This window comes from Lytechinus variegatus, chromosome 9 (assembly GCF_018143015.1).
Source record: "Lytechinus variegatus isolate NC3 chromosome 9, Lvar_3.0, whole genome shotgun sequence".
In the NCBI taxonomy this organism is placed as follows: domain Eukaryota; kingdom Metazoa; phylum Echinodermata; class Echinoidea; order Temnopleuroida; family Toxopneustidae; genus Lytechinus; species Lytechinus variegatus.
In genome coordinates, this window is record NC_054748.1 from 8,776,396 (window position 1) to 8,794,664 (window position 18,269).

At 33.9% G+C, this 18,269-nt stretch overlaps 2 protein-coding genes across 5 annotated transcripts in view; one reads left to right on the top strand and one right to left on the bottom strand.

The window, feature by feature from the left end:
• Positions 1-1,294, top strand: part of LOC121421012 (transmembrane protein 41B-like) — a 38,749-nt gene extending 37,455 nt beyond the window's left edge. Inside the window, exon 8 of the mRNA XM_041615596.1 lies at positions 389-1,294. Coding sequence (XP_041471530.1) covers positions 389-558 — 170 coding nt within the window. The 3' untranslated portion in view covers positions 559-1,294. The remainder of the gene's footprint in view (positions 1-388) is intronic.
• Positions 1,295-12,863: 11,569 nt separating this feature from the next.
• LOC121421029 (paired box protein Pax-6-like) overlaps positions 12,864-18,269 on the bottom strand; it is an 87,022-nt gene continuing 81,616 nt past the window's right edge. For all 4 annotated transcript variants that reach the window (XM_041615625.1, XM_041615626.1, XM_041615623.1 and 1 more), the window contains 2 exons: positions 16,405-16,625; positions 12,864-15,818 (listed from right to left, as the gene is read on the bottom strand). In XM_041615625.1, the coding sequence (XP_041471559.1) occupies positions 15,721-15,818; positions 16,405-16,625 (319 nt within the window). In that variant the 3' untranslated portion in view covers positions 12,864-15,720. The remainder of the gene's footprint in view (positions 15,819-16,404; positions 16,626-18,269) is intronic.

The window sequence follows — 18,269 nt, forward strand, 5'->3', positions numbered from 1 at the left end:
AAATAAATTAAGGAAATATTGAAGTTTACAATGGATTGCACGTCCAGGAAGAATAAGGATTAAATCAGTAGACGACAAGTGTTATACCAGTTTGTTTAAGATGTAAAGCACTTAGAAACAATTGCATTTATATAAAAGCTCCATATTATTATTATTAATATTATTAATGAATTTATTTTGTGATGTGTAATCTTATCTAGTTTGTTTTATTTAACTGGACTCTCGGCAGAATATTTGTGCTGAAATGGCTCAGCTGAGCAGGGAGATCCTTCCAATGTTATTTTAGCATGCATATTATGCCGTGTTGTAATGCATTTGATATATATTGGTCAATAAAATCAAATCCCAAGAAAAGACAATAGCCATTTCTACTGATTTTTCTTTTCAGGTGTAGCGCCCCCATCGTTCATCGCAATCCAGGCAGGTACAACTCTCTATCAGTTAACCCATGCGGGCGACGCCCTCTCATGGACCTCTGTCATCATCTTAGCCATCTTAGCAGTCTTATCTATTCTACCGGCTGTCTTCAAACAAAGACTACAAGAAAAGTTTGAATGAATTCTGTATTTTATCCAGCATCATGGAGAAGTTTGAGTCCTCGCCGTTGTTTTGAATCGTGAAAGAAAGCGACAATGTGAGTTGGAAAAGTTGTTGAGGATGGACCTAAAAAGAAAGAAATCGCCAAAATCATAACCAGAGACAATTCTGTCATAGGAAACACACACTGGTACATGGAAGTTTTTGCTGGTAATTTTTTTTATAGCAGTAGATTGACTAACTTATGCTGCATTATTGTAAAGCATTTCTAGACTTTGAAGTGGGGTGGGGGGGGGGGGTGGCACTGAAGGGCATTTAAAGTCATGCTAAAACTCAAAACATGCATGTAGTATTTGATGTGGCATACTGAGGGGGGGGGGGGCTGGGCTTTACCCACCCCCCCCGTTTTTCACTACCAAGAAAAAAAGAAAAGAACCTAAAGGACAGAGAGAAGGGTGAAATATAATATTTTCTGAATGCTATGTCAAAATATATCACAAATTTGGATTTTTGTCATAAGAAATGCTAAACAATTTGCTCGCTCGCATACGCGATATCTGGCCCCCCAAATTTTTTGGGCATGTTATGCATCTGAACCATAGAGTAGGTACACCAAAGCGATTGACCATTGGGCTTAGCCATAATGGTATGAGATGATCAGAGAATTAAATACAAACTTAGATATCTACTGAGTAGCGCATATCCACTGACCAGTGGGGTGGTTCATTATATGTTGCACGCAACTATTAATTTGTGAGCCAATTTTAAAAAATCTTTATGAAATAACCTGATAAAACAATTTTTATTTGCCCTAATAATTATGCAAGGTTAAAGGCATTAACATGGTCTTCTTAAAAAAAAACTACTGAAAAGTTCTTTATTTCATGTGGATGAAAAACACCTAAGATTAAGGAGAAGATAAATATATGTGACGACACTTTCAAGATGATCTGTGACTGCAAAATCATCATTCACGAAATCTCCGGGGAGATTGATATAGAATATGTTAGTGTATGGTAGGAAATTATGATAGTGTTCCGGATCGCTTTATATTTCACTTTTTTTAAGCACTAAATAATGATTTTCGGTCATTTTTTTGTGGGCTTCATTTTTATAACATATCACAGACACAGGCGACAAGTGGGTTCTTGCAGCTCAGATTAAGAAAATCTTTTTTTTCTTTGATTGTTATTACTATTCCATTCTCTATATTGAATTAATCATCATGAGCAACTCAGTCCCGTATCCGTAAAATTATTGAATTTCATATTGACTCCTTGTTTACCAAGTTTTGAATATTGATAACAATAGTCCATCAACATTTTTTTTTCAATAAGTTCTCTTCAGTCAATCTTACTGTTTTCAGATAGAAGCCAATTGATTGCTGTGATGTCATCACGACTAGATATTTAATTCACTTTTATTGTAATAAAGATGGTATAATAGTCACCAATTGGAATATAAGTATTTGTACGATGATAAAGAGCATAACACAGTAAGATGTTCCTTGTCTCAATATTCACCTTAAATTTCAATGTTTTATTCCAAAATTGGGTCGACCAATTGTAAAGTGTGTGGTGGTGTTTAGACAGATATTAAATCGGTTTAAAGATGACATTTGAATTCACAGATTCCGATTCAAAATGTATGAAAGAGTTTAACATGAATGTGCAATAATTTCCTGGGACCTGTTGCACAGAACATCGCAATCAATCGCAAATTGATTTTCATCTAATCAACACCGTGCATTTGGGACTTGCAATTGAATTATTTGGTTGCATTAAAAAAACAAGAACTTGTCTCCGTTGCAACAGGCCCTGTGACATAAATATTAGTGAATCATTATGGGGCTGATTTTCATGATTGATTTTGATTGTTTACTGTGTGTGATTAATCATAAAAATCAGTCTCATTGATCACCACACTTAGTATGTTACAGTGCTCTGGGGCCTGTTGCAGAAAGAGTTGCGGTTAAACGCAAATCAAAATTTAAAGTGCAAGTCCCGAATACAGATGCTCCATTGACTGAAAATCAAGTTTCGCAATATTTTTTGAGTTGCGTTTGATCGCAACTCTTTTTTGCAACGGGCTCCAGGTCATACAAAAGCGAGGTAAGAACATTAATCTGCTTGCGACACAAGTCCCCGTAACATGAGTCTTAGCCATTGGGCGTTGGCTGATTTCTACGATAAATTGAATTGATTATTGTGTGTAAAAAGTTTAAAAATTAGCCTTGTGGTTACTATAATTGATAATTTATTATATTACAGGGCACAGTTCAGTTAATAGGCAAGGCGTGAATTCCTAACAATCGCTGCCAGGAGCATTTTACTTTCATCATTACTTTTATAATCTGATTAAATATGTCGAGATGCTAACTGAGAGGACATAAAGAGCTATGTGTATGTATATATTGTCACTGTAATAAGTCCTTCTTGGTTCAACTTATGATGTAGAATTCAGAATAACCTCACTGACACACATATCTTATACTTCTTTGTACTAACCGTCTTTATGATGTGAATTTGAAATTGTCTAATGGGGTTTGCAAATATTGCCTTAATATATGAGAAATGAAGAAATTAGAAATGGGTGTTATATACACTTAGACATGTCATCATATGTCATGAAAATTTGAATTTACATGGATTTCAGTTAATATAAGAATGCCGTAAGTCCGTGATAGATCATTTTGAGTAAACTGTAAAAAAAAATATATATTTTTTTATATGTCCAATGAGGATTCTTGTCAGTTTTTCATTCATTTTGGGCACTGTTGGATGGAATTCTTGGACTTAAATTACACACAAGTTTGGCTCATAATAGCAACAATATCCCATGTTACATGTAAACTCAATTCAGCCAAGAGATATATTTTGGCCATTCTTGTATTCCTATTACTCAATTGAATTTGTAGAAGCTGAAGTTACATTAAATATTTGAAGTAAACTTTTAGATATTTCCCACAGGCAGTTAGGGGCAAACTGAAGAACATCTTTAAATGATCAAACAACTATGGAAAGCCAGTATTGTCAACATGTAAATAGACCAGTTCCTAGGTACTTCATGGACAATTTTGGTCAAATGACCTTTCATTTCTTTCATTATGATAGGCAGATTTCAAAGCAAGATATTACGTAAGCTTGCCTTACATAGCAGGATGAAGAAATTGAATAGACCAGGGGTGGTATTCTGAAAACGTTCTTATCTTTGTTCTTATCTTTTATCTTATCTCACTGAGATAAGAAGACGCTAAAATCATTGCAAATCGGTATTCTGAAAATCTTCTTAACGCGTTCTTATCTCTGTAAGGACTGCCCCCTTATCTCCAACACGCCCATTTTTTAAGATTTTACCAATCAAAATGCGCGTTATATTGGCAGTTTAACCAATAGAAGCGTACCTTATGTGAAGAGAATATCATGGGCGCTGCGCGTACACTGTTTCTGGCGCATTGCGCGAAATAGGCATTTTATACGCAATGACTGATTTTATTATTTCGAGACGTCCACGTGCACAAAATAAAGAAAGAAAAAAGTAAATAAAGCAGGTACGAATAAAGAATAAAATATGAAGAAAGAAAGTAAGTAGGTATTAAAGTAAGAAGACAGAAAAGGGTCAGAATGAAGCAGAAAAAAAGATGAAAGGAACAAAGCAGAAAATAATGAAAAATAAAGAGTAAACGAAAGAAAGCAAGCAAAAAGGACTTAAAAATAAAAAAGAAAGAAAAATAGAATAAATAAAAGAAGGAAAAGGATGAAAGAAATAAAACAATTATCAATGATAAAGTGAAGGAACAAAAAGAAAAAGAAAAGAAAGAAACTAAAAGGAACACACACACAAAAAAGAAAAAGGTCGAACTAAAAAGATTTAAAAAAGTAACATGAACCGAAAAAGAAAATAGTCTAAAAGCGAATAAAAGAAAGTTAGAAAGAAAAAAAAGAAGGATAAAAAGGGAATAAAATGTAAAAAGTGAAGGAAGAGAAAAAAAAGGAAATGAAACAAAGAAATAAAATTGAGAGAGAAAAAATGAAAGGAAAATTAACGCAAACATGAAGACTACAAAAAGATAAAGGAAAGAAAGGTAAATTCAAAGAAAGAAAGAAAGAGAAAAAAACGAAAAGGGAAAATAAAGAGTTAAGAGAAGAAAGACAGAGAGAAGAAACAAAGTAAAGAAAAAGGGTAAATAAAGAATGAACGAAAAAAGAATGAGCGACGAAATAAAGAAAAAAAAAGAAAGTAAAAAAAGACACAAAAATTTCAGAAAGCAGAAATAAAATAAATTTAGAAAGAAAAATTAAGAATTATTAAAGGGAAGGAAGCAAAAGGGGGAAAAATAAAATGAATGATTAAAAAAAGGAAAAGCATATATAAAAACGAAAGAATTGAAGAAAAAATAAGGAAGAAAAATAATAAGATTACAAAAAAGTGAAGGAAGAAAGAAACAAAAAGGAAAAGCATATATAAAAACGAAAGAATGGACGAAAAAATAAGGAAGAAAAATAGAAAGATGACAAAAAAGTGAAGGAAGAAAGAAAGAAAAGGAAGAGAAAAGGGGGAAAATAAGAAATAAAGACTCAGTAGCTATAAAGAAATAAGAAAGGGATAAAACGAAAGGGAAAATAAAAATGGAAGAAAGATGAAGTATAAATGAAACAAAGCAAAAGAAAAAAAATTAAAAGATTTAAACAGAACAAAAGAAAAGATATAAATGAAGAATTAAATAAAAGAAGAAAGACATGCAGATAGAAAGGAAGAAAGACAGACAAATAGAAAGGAAGAAAAAAAGAAAAAGGGATAGAAAAAATAGACGGGCAAAATAAAGGGTGAATGAAAGAAATGGTGGGAGTAATACTTGTGGGTACATATTACTACTAGTGGCCGTCGATTTTGAGCAAGAAAAAACGCAGACATCGTGAGATGTGATAACCCTCTAGCTATCTTAAATATTATCTTAAATACCGTGAAAGATAAGAAAGAAAAAAGATAAGAACGTTTTCAGAATACCACTTATCTTGATTTTGTTCTTATCTTTTTAGCGCACTTTTGTATTATATGCGCGAGTGGTAAATTTACGCGCTCAGCATTGGGGGTGGAGAGCAAGATAAGAACAAAGATAAGAACAAAAGATAAGAAAAAGATAAGAACGTTTTCAGAATACCAATTTAAGAAAGTGACGTAGATAAGAACAAAATTAAGATAAGAACGTTTTCAGAATACCGCCCCAGGTGACTAGAATAGCACACCAATGAACACTTTATGAAGGTATTTGTTGCATTCCTACTCTGAATGCATATCATAGCATGTTGCACAATGTACTTGGCAAACTGTGAAATACCAGTCGTTCGTGGACGCATTGTTGTTTTTTGTAAATGCAAATGAAAACCCTAATTCAAAAGAATATATGAATAATCAAGACATCAAAGTTGGTGCTTATCTCATTAGATTTAATTCACCATGTCACTTTAGTACAAATGACCTTCCTCTGATCATGCGTAGAATCTTTTGATCACGCGCAGAAAGGAACTACGAATTGGCTTATTACATGCTTGTTCAAAATGTTTTGTAGACATGACATACATTCATACATTTATTGTTTTCTCAACAATTCAGTATGCTCCTCTATGTGTTACAAAGGGACATTGTGCAAATTTCCTGTGGGAATGATTATGACAATGATGGATTATGACAATGGTGGAGCATTGTGGCCCAGTGGATTAGTCTCCGGACTCTGAAACAGAAGGTCGTGGGTTCGAATCCCATCCATGGCGTAATTTCCTTCAGCAAAAAATTGATCCACAATGTGCTGCACTCAACCCAGGTGAGGTAAATGGGTACCTGGCAGGAATTTATTCCTTGAAGCGCAGCACGCGTAACAGCTGCACTGCTAAAGCCAGTGTAATTATGCTGCATATACTGTAGAGCGCTTAGACACTTCTGACATAGTAAGTATTAAGTGCTATATAAGCAAGTATAATTATTATTATTTTCATACAGTTGAGATTGACCAGATCAATCACGATTCTTTGTCAGATGCTACCCAACTCACTTGAATGTTCTTTGTTTTTTCACTGTTTTTGTTATTGAAAAATGAAAACGATTTAAAGGTATTGTTTAACTTTGTGAGCAGCCGATTTAAAAAATTCTCAAACCAAGATGAAACATGTGTACCAGTGCATGTATTAGAACTAATAAACCCTGAAAACAATCATTATTGAGAATGAAAAGCTAAAACTACAAGGATAACCCCGATTTTGTAAATAGGTGTCTTATAGACGCCTAAATAGTACACATAAGTGTATGAGATGAAATTAAGATGGTGTTTCCGGTCACTTTATATTTCAATTTTTGAAGCACTAAATAATTATTTTCGAACGCAATTTTTTCTTGGCTTCATTTTTGTAACATCATAGACACAGGTGACAAGTGTGACCTTCTAGCTCAGATTTTTTAAAAGTCAAACCAATGTTAAACAATCACTTTAAGGATTATCCCCAAAGAAAGATTGTCACTAGAAACAAACAAAAAACACTCATCACTTTGATAAGAATACCACCACATCAGTTGTCATATGCTTATTATACTTGTACCTTTATTTTACATTTGAAAAACACTTGTTGTTCTGTTTTTTACGTTATTTTGTGTATATTTCCCAAGGTATGTTTCTGTATATTTATGAATCTATAATTGTAGCTATATGCTTCAATATGTATTGTTTGTAACATGAAATATATATATTTGTATTGTTAGTAATGGTATTATATAGTTGAATAATTCTACTGTACATGAGCAGTTTGGTGTTTCATAACGCTGTTAGGAGTTAAGAGGGCAATTCCATAAATTGATCAACCTTTTTGTATGTCCGCCCCCATTTTTCTCAAGTCTTACTTCACTTCTTAAACTGACCAATTCATGGTAATTGAGAACATTACAGACCGTCAAAAGAACAAGAAATCAGAGATGGAAGAGTTCGTGAAGGTCCCACACATGGGGGGTCGGACGTACATATTTTATGGAATTGCACAAGAGCGACTGGAGATCTTGGTAAATGGTATAACACTAAAATGTTAATTGGCGATGGTTTAGCACGTAAGAAAGGTTCACCAGTCATTCTTAAAGTTGCTCTTAACTTACAAACAGCTTTATGAAACACCCCAGGTGTAGCAACTTAAACTTGCTATAAAGTCCAGAAATTTATGATACTAGCAAGGGGGACTAACATAAAATGGATGCATTAAATTTTACAATCAATTTTAATTTTTTGTCTGCATTGTTTACCACAGAGTTATAACTAAGATCAATTTTATAATTGATTGCATACTCAATGTTAAAGGTTCATGATGTTGCAAGTTAAGTTTTTTTCTCTGTCAATTCATCTTTTGTTTTCTGTGATGATAAGGAATGTTTAATCACATTAAAATAACATAAGCCTTGGTAAATTAAGTTGTAATAAATACACACAGTAAAAACACTGGAAATTTTGATATATGAACCTGAGAGTACTTGTGTAAACTGTTTAAACAATGTATAAAATCTTAAACAACAAAGTTTAAGTGTTAATATTTAATTCTCAATTACGCATCGTTGTTTAAGCTGTTAACTATTTTAAGGTTCATGTAGTAAACAGTGTCTAAAATGTTCAGCAGCATTTTTATTGAGCAGGGGACAAAGATGGAGTTTAGCATGAATTTATCAGGACCGGTTAATCATAAAAGCCTGTATTCTCAAAGTGTTTCCAGCGTTTGTGAGCTTATTTAAGTTTGTAACACTTTGAGAATACCTGCCATGTTGTTGCTGTTTCAAAGCTCTCTTGATGAAAGGTTAAAAAAAAATCTCTATGCTCCAGGGGGGCATTTCATGAAACAAAACGTCAATAAGTTTCACTGATTATTGATATAAGCTACTGAAATCCTTGCATCTGATTGGCCGAGAGCAAAATAGTCAGTGAAAACCAATGACTAACCATTTCATGAAACTCCCAGAATGTACTAGTATGTAAAAGGTGTTCAGTGTCTAATTTATTGTGAATGTCACTAACTTCATCTGCACAAAATTATTTTATTAAGTATTTAAATTTTAGAAGTAAATGATATGTCGTACAATTTTGGTGCATATTTTTACTTGTCAAAGAAATAAAGACAGTGGGTCCTATATACCTCACAATGGCTATCACCGTTACAGAAGTATCATTTGGAATTTTCTGTTTCTCTAGTTTAAAATGATTATGGATTTCTCAGGGAATTGTTCGTGAGACGGATCCCTGGAATTACATTCTGTTTCTTTCATTTCTGTTCCATTTCATTTTATTTTTTTTATTGGGTAGGATGTTTGTTATTCAATTCTTCCTTACCCCTTACTGTATATGTGACCTGCCACGGCCCCAAACTAATAATAAGTCACCCAAAATTATTTAGATTTTTATCGAGCTTCAAGCAAGCACTTCCAAGCTCTCTAATGATACGTAACTCGTCAAAATTGATACTTGATTATGTGCAGAAGAAATTCAGCGAGAGCTTAAAAAAACCCCGCTTTCTTACTAATTGCCATCGTGGCAATAGCATGATTAACGAAAAGCTTAAATGATTAAACTTCAATAAAACGAAGTAGAAAGTACGACAGCCAGCTCATACAAGCTTATAAACTTTGTTATTATCATCATTATTATTTTCATTATTTTATATTTTAAGTAAAGATTGTAGAATAAAAAGGTCAAGAAATACAACTTTGCCATTCTTTGGAATTTTTATGATTGATATATCACGGGAGCAATACATTTTTCATCAGTATTTAAATTCAGATACCGCCAACTAAATAACTTGTTAATGTCCTTTCTTCAATGTTGTTTCACTCTCTTATGAAATAAAATATGTATCACATGGAGGCAACAGATGAAGGATCCTAACCACATCCGATCTTGATTAAATTTAAAGGAGAATAAAACACCCGGAGCAAGTTAGCTTGAGTCAAAACAGAAAAATAATGAAGAATTTGATCATCTCATTTTTATCTCTCTCCCTTCTCCTCTTCTCTCTCCCATGTTCTCTTATTGTATCTCTCTTTCTGTCTCCCTTTCACTCTCATCTCTCTCTTTCCCCTTCCTTCCCCTCTCTTTCCCTGTGTCCTCTCATTTCTTTTTCTCTCTCCCTTCCCCTCTTCACCATCTCCCATTTTCCCCCTATTTTCTCTCTCTTTCTCATGTGTTCTCTCTCACTTTCCCTCTTCCCTGAATCTCACTTCTCTCCTATTTTTCTCTCAGTTCTCTTTATTTCTTTCTGTCTTACCTACCATCTTCCAATTCTCTCGGCTCTATCCCCCTCAATCTCTCCCAAGTATTCCGACAGTAATCCATCCTTACGTCCTCCTCCCTCATCTCCCTCTTTCATATTTCTCTTTCCAACCTAGGTTTCACGGGCCTAATTACAACTGGCAGGCCAAAGATATTCATTCGAGCCAACTCATTTTCAGTTTTTGAATTTGATATTGCTGATTGACAAAATGAATGAATATGACTGACAATCTAACACTGATTCTAGGGAGGGTACCTAGTTAACTTTGTTTTTCCAAATTGGAAAGATACATCACCACTTTGGAACTATTTACTTTACTTTGTTACTGGTGGAAAAATTAGGGCCACTTTACTCTCTCAAGTGATGAATTAGATCCTGTCAGGTGTAGTCTTCATAAATGCTGATTTATTTTTTTTAATGAGCCAGACGAAGTACCCTTTCCTGGTCAGGTATGGAATGTCAGACAGAATATCTTGTCCACTGGTATAGGAAACATTCAACCCTCGAATTTCCTCCTTAAGATTTTTTTTAAAGTGCCACTTTAACACACGAGTCTTAGGCCCGATTAGGCCTGTGATACCCCTACCAAGCTTTCCTTTTCCCTTATCCCTCTCCTTTCCTACATTACCAATCCACTTTCTTTCTATGTTAAAAATAAATCATAATGTAATATATTCACACATATATGTTAGAGTCAGAAATCGCTAGGTGAAAATATTTACTGACAAAACATGCCACTACATAAATGAATATATACACAAAAGACAAGTTTTTGAAAGTTTTTAAAGTTATATTTAGTCATCAGAAATTATATAGACAATACACAGTATAAGTCAACGATATGCCGGAATGCTAGTAACGATTTTTTGTAATCTCTTTTTTTTCACGATTTTTTTTTCTTTCTAACTCTATTGCCTACCTAATATGAAAAAGGTGGGATTGATATAATACAAATGGAACAGTTCCAACAAGATTAATAGAAATTCCCCGAGTCCATTGAAATACCCCTATGTACAATAGTTAATCAATTATAACATTCTTCATTCATCTATTTCAATGTATCTTTCTCGCACCATACAAGCCTACACAACCTGTCGCCAAAATATTGCGCGAACAAACACTCCACACCAAATTTGCACCGACGTGTGGTGACGTCATAATACGGCGCACGAAATTTGACGCAATATTTCCCGCGCCATAAAACCACTCGCACAGTTGCAGTTTTCCAATATGTTAATGAAGAATTTTATCCAACTCCTAGATTATGACACACCCGTTTTACGCATGGGAATATGACTTAAATCATTATAAACTTTGGACAGGATTAAATCATTACGAACTTTGAATATAGGATTAATAGTTGTGCGCCAATTCCATGTTGATCTCATGGCCTATATTCTACAATAAAAAACCCTAAACAAACACGATTAAAGAAGGGTTTGACATCACTTATACAATTAAGAATGCTGTTCTTTATCACACACTTGTCATACTTGTACTGTAATTCATTTACTCTGATATGTAGTAATATTCGGATTATAATCTCTTCAAAAAGAAATAATGTTAAGTCTAGCAACAAAACAAATTTTGATCAAATGTGCAGACATTTTACTGGTGCTTTTCATGAATATGACTTAATCTTGTTGACCCACATTTAATTGACTTGTATTTTGTTGGAATAAAATGAATGAAATGAAAATCAAAACCACGTGGTTATCAATCCAGCAATGTTTCAAAACATCGCAAAGACTGATAGAGGTTTATAGGTTTGGACCGTGTTATCAAACGTGTCATCTATCTACTTCTCATTAAATTCGTTGATATGTAGAATTAAGGAGGTGAATAAAATTTAATTGATCTTCGACAAAGGAAAAAACAGAAGGTAAATAGTTCATTTCGGAATAAAACTAAGGACTACAAAATTTCCTTGTCCAAATTTACCCAGAAACTAAAAGGGCTCACTGCGACGCGTAGGCCTACCAAAAATGAGCTCCGGATCGCGAACAATCACGCACGCACAAAATATACCCAACACGAGCGAAAGCATTCACATCGGAAACCCCCACACGCGCGCACACACCGACACGCACACACACCCTCATACAATGGAACTTTGGCGACACACACTGGCCCGCATTTTGAAGTCCAATTTAATTCAGACCAAAGTAGCTCCATGGGCTAATTATGGGAAGCCAAACATGTCAAAATATTTTACATTGTACATTTCTTGTGCTTTCTGTGCTTTCTCCTAATTCTTAAAAGGTGAAGATAACTACCCTATCCTTTCATTTAAAGACAATTAAGAAAGATTCGAGAATCGGTCAAACGAGCAGATGAATAGAACTTCTACCATTAGCGATGTATGTCACAATTGGCTAACCATAGTATGCTTTTTAATTAAAATAGAGTTCAGAATACGGGCCACCGAGCATATCGAGATACAAATGAACGAATGTATGAATATTAAATATCAGTATCTATGGTACATGGCTCACAACAACATGATTTAAGTCGTTTTTCTCCATTACAAGTCACAAATACTTTCGTTACACCTAACACGTAGACAACACGGGTACACTTATGCACAATTGGTACAATACTCAGTACAAAACATTGTCATATAAATCATCTTTCTGAAAATAGTACAGATTAAGAAAAAAAAGTACCTTGTACGTCCGATACTAGTCTCCTTCACAAACCCTGTATCATATTTCTTTCTTTAAATATATAAACAGAGGCATAATAATCAAACTTTTCTCAACACAGGGTAACACTTCCCCGATAATATAATAGATTGCAGCTCTAAACGTACGTTTCTTCGACTCTAGCAGTTATTTGTTCAAATAAGTAAAATCGTCCCGAAGATATAGCAATGTATTTGAAATTTACTTAGTGAATACAAGCGGTTAACTATGAAACTGTATACAGTGTTGGTTTGTGGAGGAACATCCGAGCTTTGCAATTTTTTATTTTTTCTATCAAAGGGTGATTATAAGTATCATGTCATTATGGCGATTGAAAAGATTTTTTGCGACAATATTTGAATGTCACATTGACTCGGACCGCAAAATAATTGGGTAATGGAATAGTCTTGATGTTGATGGAAATACTTGTGACCTTTATTTTATAGAACTGTATACTCTTAAAACAAATTAGTCAAATTGACTAGATCAGGAGTCAGCTGGGTGCAACCGATTGTCTAGTTACATTTCTGACACACATTCTAGTCAGAATTAACTCAATTCTATTGAAATACGATTGGAAAATACGTAAATACGACCAGAATAACAGTTGGACCCAGCTGACCCTATTAACTAGTCATTTTGCCTGATTTCTTTTGTTAGAGTGTACGATCGTTTATCGAATAGACTAATCAAATCAAACCAGCTCGAAAGAACGAACCGGACCTAAGCAAACGGATTTATCCGAATTATAGTGTATTAAAATATAGGCATTCATTTCGTCAATTTCCAAACCAAATTTCATAATATTCCATGGTGCAAATTAGTAGAAAAGTTATGTGCCGATCAGCACTTCAATGAATATGTTTCATTGTCGGTGATAAATATATCAAGGACAATATCCCGTTTTATATGGGACTTATCATAAAAATGACAAGACTGCGTGAGAGAAAATTTGTTTTTAGTTCATAGATTAAAACCTTGTGTATTATCACAGAAAAAAGTGGAACACGTGACGTCATAAAAAGTGCACTGATGCATAAAATCAAATAGTTATTCACAGAGGTAGAAATAAAAATAATTTGTATAATCAAAGTCTAAAGTATTGCGTAGTTCACGTCTAAATCGAAGCATGTTCTGACTATAAGTTTTCAATACTGTGGAAAACTTCGTGTTTCATATTAAAAAGCAAAATTAATCATTGAGTATAAAATCTATGCTCTCTTCTCTAGCTAACTGTCGGAAAATCTCGCCCCCCAAAAAGACTCAAAGCAGATGATAAAGGCTACGCTTTAAATGTGATAAATAAATCATGAGTATATAAAATATGCTAAATATTAATAATGTTTCATTATGGTGAGTACTTAATCATGACTTAACACACCGGTCACAACATAGGGTATGCCATTCTTAAGGCATACTTGATTCGTAATAGGTGCTTTGCTTAATTTTAATATTTGAACATAATATTCTCAATATTTAACCGTGGTTCAAGTCCAGATTTAATAGAAATCTAAGTACACACTTCTATGAAATGCTAGGTCTTATGTATTCACTGCAATAGTTTGACAGGATTTTCATTGAAATATCATACTGGTATAAAATTTCTGCTTTCATTTAATTTGGAGAAAATTTACGCCTGTTAACTACATGATTAAAATGATCAGGCGCCCATTGCAGAAAGCGTTGAAATCAAACGCAAGTTAAGATATCGAACGTAACCTCTTTTCAACCAATCAAAATGGGTTGAGATTTGCGCTTGATTTTTTGAGTCTCATTTGAGGACAACACTTTCTGCGACGGCCCGCGGAAACTGTGCGACTGACAACGAACGTAGAGGGTGTCCAAATCTTGCAGTGTTGCTCCAGTTTGGTAACCGAGTTATAAACGGACACCCTATCAATGTGCGGTCTTATGCCAGTGCACACCGACAAAACCAATTCCAAAACGATGAATGGTCTGTCATTGGTAATAACGTCATATCTTTTGTCGACTGTACTTAGTTTTGCAGGTCTGACCGTAGCTTTGCTTAATATAATGAGCTAGCGTTAACTAAATCAAATGCTATGAGGATACTAACCATTTCGTAATTTCTTGTATCTCTTAATTTGAGAGCGTGTCATAATCCTTATGGCTGAAATTTTTCTTCATATTTTTTGATAAGCCACATTTCTTTCACGAATATGATAAATAATGTCTTTAGTCATCCAGTTTTCTGATCTCTGCTTATTTCTAATCCGTTTTGTTTGTGGCGCTGTCAAATTCAACGTTGAAATGAAAGTATTTTGAAGAACTGACCAAATATGTACGTCAGTGCAATTGGTTAAATCTGACCAATCATTGGCAGACAGTTTAAGATTGAAAGAAAACGTATGGAAAGCTAAAAAGATATATATACTCTACTAATTACTTACAATGAATTATATCAAAGACGATACAGCGTAATCAAACACACACTTTCTGATGTGAATGCACTTTAGGATTTAAGACTTAAATAGTGACAAAGTGGTTTTACATGGCCAAGAAGTTGAGTTTCAAATATAATATTATACTATCGAAATATATAATATTTTCTTCTCTGGGTGAATTTTCATTCTCAATTGCAATTCACTTTTTGAAGCAAATATATTATTATCTGTGTGACATAATTACAGCTGCTTGCCTAATTAGCAATTACCAACGTATGTGATACACGTTCATTTCATCAACAATGTTCCATGATATCGCTGAAAGGGGAATATGGTAAGTTATGTACAGATTTTTATCCCAAATCTTTTGAATCTTTTTCTATTATGGTTAATCAATCATGATTAATTAGGTCATTGTTTAATATTTATGACCTTTTCTTTGTGAAAGTTGAATGCAGGTTTCATTCATATAAAAAAATATTTAGGGCAAGACTCATGCATTTCAGATCGTTGCCGTTAACAACCATTACATAAGAGGTAGAGGGGCAGTGCAGAATCTGAAAAGTTTAATCAGACTCAGACTTAAACAGCCCGCTTCTGAAAAAGGACTGGTATATATCTATTCTAATAATTGTATACGATGAAAACCCATTGTAAAATACTGTTACAATGTTTTTGTGCTATACAAGTACCCTGCAAATCCGATTGTGCATCAGTATCATTTTGACCGACGGTGGCGATATTTCCGAGAGTTTTTATTCCTCCCCCTATCTCGTGGTTCGGGAGAGTGGTACTAGTTTTTCAGGACTACTGGATGCGTGGCCAGTATTGGTGAGACGGGTGGGTATCAGCGGGAGAAGAACCAGGCACCTGTACCGGTACGGACACGCCAGGTGAGATCAAACCTGCGAATTAAAAGAAGAGGAATAATAAGGATTATGATTATTACATTTTAAACAACAAAACGGTGACTTTATTTCGGTACTAATGGAAATTAACCCGCATATGTTCACCAGCAGTATACTAGGTTTGCAGACATTTTTCCTCGTTTGTATTGCATTTAATAAACTTGAAAACACGCTATATATATCCTACGTATTAATATTGTTATCATTACTACGATCACTATTTAATAACGACAATAAACAGAGCAAGAATACTAGGCCATAATGATCTCAATAATTCTGAATTTAGAAATGGAAAGATTATTTTGATGAAGAAAAAATCAGATTCTTACGTCAATGATGATAAAAACTACATCAATTAAAATACATATGATGAGTAGGATTAGGATACAGATATAACCAAACATAATGAAGATAATGATTACATTTTGCTTGAATTGTAAACTAGCATGGTTATATTTAAGTTTATCAGTCTATTATTACATGAAATTATAATAATAAAAAATATACTAGTAGTATTACAGACATGAATCCAAAATGGAAGTTGATATATTAAAATCAGCTTCAATTTGGAATGTCAATTTACCGTTATTGCAAGCGCTGTTCATATGAGGCTGGTGCATTGCATGATGGGTGGGGGCGTGGCCATGTGACGTCATAGTATGGTGGTTAGGTGGGGCCGAGTAGAGTGAGTCGTATCCATGGCTTGGTTGATGTAACATTCTCGTGTAAGAGCTGGTTTCCCGAGGCTGCATGCCGATGTTTGGACCTGAAGCCATCGAGAAACTCGGCATGGGAGGGATGGCACTAGAGAAAAAAAAAGAACCCCGAACATTAGAAACTGTCCATCATTTGTTACTGAAATAATACAAAAAAATCTCTTTATTCATGGCAGTGGAGAAAAAAAATAGACAAAAAATACAACTTGAAAACCATATTAAAAAAAAATACCCCTCACTTGGTTAAAAAGTAGAATACAATCTCCCTTACTCCCTTACTTGGAGAGAAAAGGGAAGAAAATAAATATCGAATACGTTAGAAATTTCCCTCTCTTGGAAAAGAAAGTATAGAAATCGAGAAACATCAGAACTCCTCCCTCACTAGAAAATACATCTAGAGCATCAAAAACATTAGAAACTGTCCATTGCTTGGCACATTAAAACCAAAATGTAAGTTTATGTGGATTCAATCCTGAAATGTACTCTGAAGGGATGCCACTTTACCAAATTCATGTAGTCCTTATATTTTCTGGTTTCTTGCGTTTTGTTTATTTATGTGATTTTTAATTCGATGAGTGCATGTCCAAAAGCTTTGAGTATGTCCATGTGTAATGCTATTTCCGGTTTTGCAATACCAAGCACTTATTCAACAATAATAAAACTAGATTACTTAACTAAAATAATTGGAGGTGGTTAAAAAGAATTAAGCTGAACTAAATTAGAAAATAACTATATTATGCACAGAGTGAGTCAGCAAAAAAATGTCCCATCGGTTTGAAGATGTTTTGTCTGAAGTAAGAAAATAAGAAAATTCAATCATTGATTTATTGATATGTCATGATAGACCTATTCTCTCCGCATTTTCATTCGGATCTTTGCATGCTTGACGAGATAATCTCCAGAAGGTAGCAAAATCTTACCACCCTTTCATACGGTAAAAAAATCGTAACCTGAATGATGATTCCAGTAAAAAATAAGGCTAATGATGATTTTTTAGCACGTGTGAAACCAAACTAGAATATGATTATAATCACGAACGCCTCTAATCATTACTACAACGATGATTTAAGATTCACGCGTGAAAAGGCCCTTAGTTGCGCCAAAATGCTTAATTTGCAATCCTATACAGCCTACGATTTGTATCCTAGATTTAGTTTTATTTATTTCTGTTCAACAAAATAAACAAATTTAATCGAAGTAATTGTACACATTTAAAACAACGTAGAGAGTGAACCCTAAATAGACTGGGCTATTTCGACGCCTAAGAAGACTGGGGGGGGGGGGGGGGGCTGATTCAGCCCCCTTATGATCTCGGCTGTCGATAGCGCGATCGCGACGAAAATTGGCACATGCGTTACCCATGGCATTATCTACAAAACTATAACATCAAATTCTGCAAAAAATCTCATGTCTCATTAATTATGCTAATTTATGTGTAAAATCATAAGTTTGCTCTAATTAATTAATAATGCCCCTGAAATGCTAATTTTTGTTTCACATACTCTAGATAGGCATCTGATCAAATTGATAAAAAAAATTTCAAAATCACATTTATTTTCTTATGTATTCTATTGTTTTCTAAATATCTTATGTATTTCTTTGTTTTTCGACTTTTTGTTTTTTATTGTTTTTTCAATGGAAATTGTCGGGGACTTTATTTTGACCATAGAAAATATAAAAATAATTGATTTTAAGCAGTAAAAGGAAAAATAATGATACATTTATGAATTTT